The sequence below is a fragment of the Mobula hypostoma genome, chromosome 12 (genome assembly GCF_963921235.1).
Source record: "Mobula hypostoma chromosome 12, sMobHyp1.1, whole genome shotgun sequence".
Lineage (NCBI taxonomy): Eukaryota > Metazoa > Chordata > Chondrichthyes > Myliobatiformes > Myliobatidae > Mobula > Mobula hypostoma.
In genome coordinates this window covers 92,374,673-92,382,692 of record NC_086108.1, presented here as the reverse complement: position 1 = coordinate 92,382,692, position 8,020 = coordinate 92,374,673, and the positions used below count along the sequence as shown (strand labels likewise).

General features: G+C 44.0%; 1 protein-coding gene across 2 annotated transcripts; it reads left to right on the top strand.

Moving 5' to 3' along the window:
* The first annotated feature begins 1,753 nt into the window (after positions 1–1,753).
* rwdd3 (RWD domain containing 3) lies at positions 1,754–7,734 on the top strand. Of its 2 annotated transcripts, none has more exons than XM_063065037.1 (4): positions 1,754–1,942; positions 4,793–5,277; positions 5,976–6,091; positions 6,203–7,734. In XM_063065037.1, the coding sequence occupies exons 1-4, from the start codon at positions 1,870–1,872 to the stop codon at positions 6,306–6,308; spliced, it is 780 nt and encodes a 259-aa protein (XP_062921107.1). In that variant the 5' UTR covers positions 1,754–1,869; the 3' UTR covers positions 6,309–7,734. The 2 variants fall into 2 exon arrangements, with proteins under 2 accessions (XP_062921107.1, XP_062921108.1); XM_063065038.1 differs by lacking the exon at positions 1,754–1,942 and adding an exon at positions 1,969–2,176.
* Positions 7,735–8,020: the final 286 nt, after the last annotated feature.

Here is an 8,020-nt window from a genome sequence, read left to right as displayed (position 1 = left end):
AACATCCAAGTCTCCACAAGTTACACAACTACACATTCAGCAGGGAGGTACTTAGCTGAGAGTGCGAGTCTGGAGCATACTTTCCCACAGTTCTTCAGCACTGGTCGCGATCATCTCGCTGTGTGAAGAGGCCCTGGAGACAAAAGGAGAAAGTCTGAGCCTCCTGCATGCGCTATTCTTACACCCCTGAGGTGCTTGAAACCAGACACCGGTGCCGTGGCACATAAGGCAACCAATGGGAAAGAGCTGTGCATCCTTCAAACGGGCTATTCGATGACCGGCATGATGGAAGCGGCTTTCAACTAATAAGTAAACTAAGCCCCACATGACTTAGTCTGACAGTCAACATAAGTATAAGACAAGTAGAGCAGGGCTGAACACGTAGTCTTGAGTGCAACTGTGCTGATGGTGAAAAAAAATCAACTTAGTCAAAAACATAACCAAGCCAAGATGGAACCGAAATACTGGAGATGTTGGAAATCTGAAATAAAGCACTGAAGCTGCCCAGCGGGTCTGACAGAGGAAGGGAATTATTATTTCAGCTCAATGATTTCATTGGTCCTCAAAATAATCATGTTGTATGTTTTATGTCCCACCTGAGAGTATTTCAGAGTACTCCATGGAAGTTCAGCATCATGGCAATTGGCTCAGATACAATTGGACTATCCATTGTTGTATACTTTCTTGGTCTAACTGAAGTTCTCCTACCTAAAGAGAACTATTAAAGGCACTATGTGCATGACAACCCAGATATACAGCAGTGGAGCTCTGATTAGCAATTCAGTATGACTACTGAGTGCATCGAGTCATTTTATATGCTGCAGATACTTACCATATTAAGTCATTTAAAAGGACACAACAAACAGCAATGCTCTTTGCTACTACATGTTTATGTTAACTCATGTCTGTAATTTATACTGTGTACTGTATGTAGGCACAGAACAATGAACTTGAACTTGAAGTTGCCCCCCTTTTGTAGTTTAAAGAAATACAATAAACCTCTTTGTTTCTCCTTTATTTTTGAAAATCATCCTAAAATCTTTTGGCCAAGCTAATCTGAAGAAACTTTCTGGGCATCTCCTCTAATATGACATTCAATGGGTTCATACCGTTGTAAAGCACCTGGCACTGATTTTGGTGAACTCAAGCCTTTGTATAAACAATGTTGGTTGCTGCAAGAGGAGGAATAGGTCATACCAAATCCCTTTTTAAAAATTCAGAGTAAATTTATTATCAAAGTACATATATGTCACCATTTACTACCCCGAGATTCATTTTCTTACAGATTTTAGTAGTAAATACTACAAAGAAACACAGTAGAACCAAAGAAAAATCAGACACAAGACAGACAATCTATGTGCAAAAGGCAACAAACTGCAAACAAAAAGAATAATAATAAATAAGCAATGAATATCGAGAACGTGAGATAAAAGGTCCTTGAAATTGAGTCCATAGATTGTGGGAGCAGTTCAGTACTGAGGTGAATACAGTTGGATGAAGTTATCCTCCCGGTTCAAGAGCCTGATGGTTGAGGGGGCATATCTGTTCCCGAGGCTGGCGGTATGGGTCGTGAGGCTCGTGTACCTTCTTCCTGACGGCAGCAGCGAGATGGTGGGGATACTTGATGCATGCTGCTGTCCTAGAACGGTACTCCTTGTAGATTTAATACCTACAAATATTCTTGTTTGCAAAGTCTGTTCAGCGTCAAAATCTTTTCAGTGCTGTTGGAACAGTTCACCCTGTCTCCCTCTCTCACCGACAGTCGGCACTGCAGCCGTTCCAGGCAGCGCTCCCCGAGCCTTGCAGGCGCCGAGCAGCGGAAGAGCGCTCCGGCCCCGGCCCGCGGCCCGGTCCCCGCCCCGTCCCGCTATGGCCGCTCAGGAAGAGACGGCCGCCCTCCAGGTCATTTACGGCAGTGACTTCCAACTCCTCTCCCATTCAGGTGAGGGGGCTGCAGGCTCCTACCACCCCCTTCCCCGGTACCCGCCCGGCGCCGCTGCTTGGAGCCAAAACCCAAGGGGGTGCCACCTCACCCAGGAGCTGAGGCTGAAGGGCCCAGGCGGGCCACTGGATCCTTGTATTGAATACTGCTGCTAGGGCTTGTCACTTCCAGCGATGTTAAAGCCCAGCTGGGTGGGGGTTAGTGCGGGAGGGCGCCGGGCCCCGACCAACAAGGGTAAGGACCTGGGGTAATCCTCCTCCCGGTTGCAAACTTGAGTTTGAGTCCAAGGGGAGGGTTGGACGTCTCCGACCGCAAGGAGCAATCGTCACCTTGAGGGATGGAGCCACACAGACTCAGAAAGATAATCCGCGGGGATTGTACTGGACAGTCTGGAACTGTCACTATGCTTTCCAGCGCCCACATAGCATACCCTCAACTAACTAACCAACCCTAACTGTACGACTTCAGAATGTGGGAGGAATCCTACACGGTCACGGGGAAAGCGTAAAAATCCTTTCCAGTCAGCGGCGGGATTTGAACCTGATCGTAACAGCTGGCTGCCATAAAGCGCTATTTATACTAACCACTACGTTACCGTGCCCCTTTCTTCAGCTCGACCGGTCCATGCTGATCAAGATGCGGATCTGAACTAGTCCCATTTGCACTGGGAGCTAGTGTGCAGAGAGAGAGTAGAGTTCGGGTTCTTCTTTGTGTGGGGTTTGAGGCTCAAGGAGGGTTCACTCCAAGATCTGTAGCTTTCAAATTCTGGGCTGCAACACAGATGAGGAATGTGCATTGTTGATATTTATTTTAGGAATTAATTTTATCAACCATGAAGTCCGCAAGCACACTGATGTTCACTGTTTATTCCTTACTGGTACATACATTTCATGAAGGTAGTGAAGTGGTCTGGAGGTGTAATGTAGTCTCAATTTAGGTGGGTTAAAGATTTCCTTCCCTGTAGGACATTAGTAGAACAGATACAAGAGATTCTGCAGATACTGGAAATCCAGAGAAACACACACAAAATACTGGGGTCAGGTCAGGCAGCATCTATGGAGGGGATAAAGAGCCCACATTTCAAGCTGAGAGGCACCTGCCTGAAACATCATTTTTTTTATTCCTCTCCACAGATGCTGCCTGAGTTCCTCCAGCATTTTGTGTGAGTTACTAATTAAAATGAACTGCTAATTATCTGATTTAGATATTTACTTGAATTTAAATCCTGTAGCTGCTGTCATGGGGTTTGTTCATATTCCTCTCTGTTAGTAGTCTTGTCCTGCTGCTACACCAGTGCTATAGGCCAGGACATTACCAGGTGGATAGCATTTAGCAAGGAAGTTGAGCGACACCTAAGGCAGCAGCATGTAAGAGAAGTTTGGATATGTACATGGATGGGGTGGGGCGGTGAAGGCCTATGGTCCAGGTGCGATTTGATGGGACAAGGCAGAATAGGAGTTTGGCACGGACTAGACGAGCTGAACTGCCTGCATCTGTGGTGTCGTGCTCTATGACAGGAGATGCATTAGGTCGTAGGTGGAATTGCAAAGTCCTCAGACCAAGCTGCCACATTTAGAAATTTAAATCCAATAAATGTCACCCTTATTTTTTTTATCTCTTGAGCGGGAGGTGGGTGGTCACATTCATTAGGCTTGAGAACAAAATCCAGCTGGGCCGATCCTTTAATGACAGAATGCAATACAGTGCATTTCAGATCTGAAGCAAAACTGACTCCTCCAAATATTAGAAATTAATTGCTTCTGAAGATGTTGGCCAAGTGCTGAGTGTTAGCTAAGACACTAGGAAGACTGTTCATAAACACAAGTGATTCTGCAGATCTTAAGTCTTCTCTTCAATGGGAGTTAGGTGAAACCCTCTCTCAACTGCTCTTCCTCTATGATCTCTGCTGCCCTTCGACTCTTTGACCACGTACTCTCCCTTATCACCTTCTAAACAGCCTCCTTCCCCTCCCACCACCTTCCTTTTCAGTCCCAAAGAAACGTCGACTGTTTATTAATTTCCATAGATGCTGCCTGACCTGCTGAGTTTCTCCAGCATTTTTTTGTGTTTTGCTTTGGATTTCCTGCATCTGCAGACTTTCTTGTGCTTAGATTCTGCAGATGCTGGAAATCCGGAATAACCCACACAAAATGCTGGAGGAATTCAGCAGGTCAGGCAGCATCTATGGAGAGGAATAAACAGTCGACGTTTCAGGCAGCGACCCTTCGTCAAGACGGAAAGCATGGGGTAAGAAGCCAGAATAATAAAGCAGGGAAGGGGAAGGTTGTAAGTGCTGGCAAGTGACAGCTGAAGCCAAGTGAGTGGGGAGGGAGGTGGGTGAACTGAGAAGCTTGGGAATGATAGGCGGAGGAGGTAAACGACAGGGGGAAAAAAAGGAATCGGACTGGAGCGGATAACACCATGGGAGAAAAGCAAGGGGGAGGGGTACTAGTGGGAGGTGATGGACAAGTGAGGAAAAAAGGGGTAAGGAACGGTCAGAACGAGGAATGGAAAAATAGTTCCTCCAGCATTTTGCATGTCTTGCTCTAAATTTCCAGCATCTGCGGGATCTCTTGTGTTTATTAAAAAGTTGTATTTGTTTCCGTCTTTATGGTCTTCTGTAGTGTATGTGAGAGGGAAGATGCATACGTGACCTGGTATTGATGGGAGTACTGCACTCAGTTATATTAGAAGTCATATTTCTGACAACTGTAATGATTGTTTATGTCTGTGAAGTCCTGGCCTTTTTTTATTTTGAGAAACATTCATATCTTTGTGGGAAAATTTCACAAAAGAATGCTAACTTTATGAAATCAGTGCTAACTTTGTAATTTGTCCAATGTATTGCAGAATCTGAAGGGATTACTTTCCAAATCGGTGAGACCTATGAACGCCAGGCAAGGAAAATCCAGTTGAAGGTTACCTTTCAGTTGCCCCCTGGCTACCCGAACTGCCTGCCAGATGTCTCCATCAGCTCAGATCAACTCAGCCGTGAACAGTGCTCTGATTTGAAATGGGACTTGCAGCAGTATGCAATGACTCTTCTTTCCCAGCCCATGGTTTATGAGCTAATGATGTGGCTACAACAGAACTTTGAGAACAGCCTGGGCCAACCAACAGCAGGCAAGGCTGATGAAGGTGACAACCAGCGGAACCAGGGTAATGCAGGCGACGGCACGTGGATGGCTCTTTTGCATTTAGATCACATGAGAGCCAAAGCAAAGTACATTAGGAGCATAGAAAAATGGACTTCTGACCTAAGACTCACAGGAAGGCTGATGTTCATGGGCAAACTCATACTAATTCTTCTGCAAGGGGAGAGAAAAGATATCAAGGTATTATTGTTTCATTCTCAGTGATGTGATGTGATATACACCTTCGTTTCAGTCATGCTACATTCCTTTACTTGCCAATATTCACAATCAGGCAGTCCCAAAGGGCAAACACAAAAGATTCTGCAAATGCCAGAATAAGAAGGTGGGGGGGAGGGGAAGGAGTACCAGTTGGCACATGGCAGGTGAAAGCAGGTGAGGCCCAGAGGGTGGTGTTTCCTTGCTACTGGATTCTCTGTAAAACTCGTGTTGAGATAAGTCTGGGTTCTGTATTTCCCTGACACCGGGACTTCAAGAAGTTGCACATGATAACAAATCCTTTCGGCAAATCTGAAGGTGTCGGAATTACTTGTTGCCCTTGTACCAACCCAGCCAAGATCAGCACAATCAGTACCAAGCTTGATGTCAGCACATGATAAAGTTGTTGAATTATTTGGAACATTGCAGTTTATTTCTGCCTGCCATTCTGAATTTGATGCTAATACATCTGTTGGAGATGAGTGTATACTCTGCAGATCAATGTGGTGCTCTGTTACATTAAATTCCTTTGAAATAGCCTTACTGTTAAAAATGATCTAGCAAAGGCCAAGAGTTGAGAAAATTCACTATCAGCTGTTTTTAAAATTACATAGCTGAAATGCTATCTCTGCCTTCTGCTTTGTAACTTAACTTATGTTTTTATTTTGTTTTTAAAATGGAAGGAGTATCTTGTTCTTCAGAAAACCACCAAGGTGGATGTGGATTCCAGTGGAAAAAGATGCAAAGAAAAGATGATCAGTGTTCTTTATGAAGAAAAACTTCAAGCAGAGCACGTTAGGTAAAACCCATCAATGGACATCGCATTCTGGAGTGTCAGAACAGATTAATAGGTTCAATCTGAATATTGCGTGAAAGTTATTGATTTAAAAATAATCTATTTCCATTTTAGGCTTACAAGCTTTTCTGTGAAAGAATTTACATCGGGGTGTGAGTTACACCAAGAATTTGAGGCTCTGGGTTTATCTGACCTCTATGACAAGTTTGTACGGTTCTAAAGGTTCCTTTAACCTGGATGGAAAGAAGAAAATAAGACCATGGCCACTGACTTAGTGCAGAAAACAAGGAATTGAGCAAGACTCCGCTTCAGTCGGTTTAGTAATAAACTGACTGAAGTCAATGACGTGTGGGCATAAACTCTAGTATAAATCTCTCCAAGAAATATTAAGAAATCTGTCAACTAGTCTATTTTCCTTGTCTATTAATAAAATAAATGGAGTTAAAATGCTATTTGTATAAGCAGATCTATAATCTACATTGAATTGATATTTACAGAATAATTTTTAATGTTGAATTATTGAAAATAGATATAACATTTTCTTGCAGACTAGTTAGTTATCACGTGCACAGCAAACAGCTTGACAATATGTGAACCATTAGATCAATGGCATTATACCTTTAACTGCGGTGGTCCAAAATTAGCAAGGGAAAGCTGACCGTGTTTTGTGAAAAATGATTGTAACAAAGTCAGGGTTGGTGCTGGAACTGAGTCTGGGAAAATAGCATAAGGGAACTATTTTGTGGCCATTAGCCAGAGGTCAAAGCTTCAAGATGGTTCAAGGATGGACTACCGCTGTTTAACTCTACTCTGAGATTCACTTACTTGCAGTCATTTTTTTTTGTGATTGCCTGCAAGAAATTGAATCTCACAGTAGTATATGGTGACATATACTACTCTGATAATAAATTTACTTTGAACTTTGAACTTTACTCTGCCTCACTCTCACCAGCCTCCTCTTCAGGGTGAACCTGGTTGACTCTAGTTCTAGGATAAAATAGCATTAAGCAAAGATTTCCTCTGACAGGAAAGTGTAGGAGTATTAATTTGTTTTGTGAGCCAATGGGCCATTGAGTGTCAGAGAGTAAAGGTAGGTGGATAAACCATGGAGTCATATAGACCTCTGGCCCACCAAATTCATGCCAATCCTCAAGCACTCATTTACACTGGTATCATTTTATATTCGCCTTACATTCCCAGCAATTATCCGCAGATTCTACCATCAACCTACATGAGAGACAATTTATAATGGCCAGATAATCTACCAACACACAGGTCTTTGGGATGTTGGGGAAGCCTAGAGCACCTGGAGCAAACCTGCGCTGTCATGATAGAATGTGCAAACTCCACACAGACAGTACTTGAAGCAGTTGATTGAACACGAGCAGATGGAGTTATGCCATCTTAGCCACTTCTCAGAAACATTTCTCACTTATCAGTATTGATATAGATACTTTGGCTGTTGTCTCAATTGCATCTTATGAAGAAGAAAATAAAGACAGCAGTAGACATCTATTACACTGTGAGTTCTATTTCTCACCTTGGTTACCTTGCTGAGTGATTTTTTTCAGTTCTCAGCTGAGTTATTTACATGGAGGATTGTCTGCATGACAACACACATCAAAGTTGCTGGTGAACGCAGCAGGCCAGGCAGCATCTCTAGGAAGAGGTACGGTCGACGTTTCGGGCCGAGACCCTTCGTCAGGACTAACTGAAGGAAGAGCTGGTAAGAGATTTGAAAGTGGGAGGGGGAGGGGGAGATCCAAAATGATAGGAGAAGACAGGAGGGGGAGGGATGGAGCCGGGAGCTGGACAGGTGATTGGCAAAAGGGATATGAGAGGATCATGGGACGGGAGGCCCAGGGAGAAGGAAAAGGGGGAGGGGGGGAAAACCCAGAGGATGGGCAAGGGGTATAGTTAGAGGGACAGAGG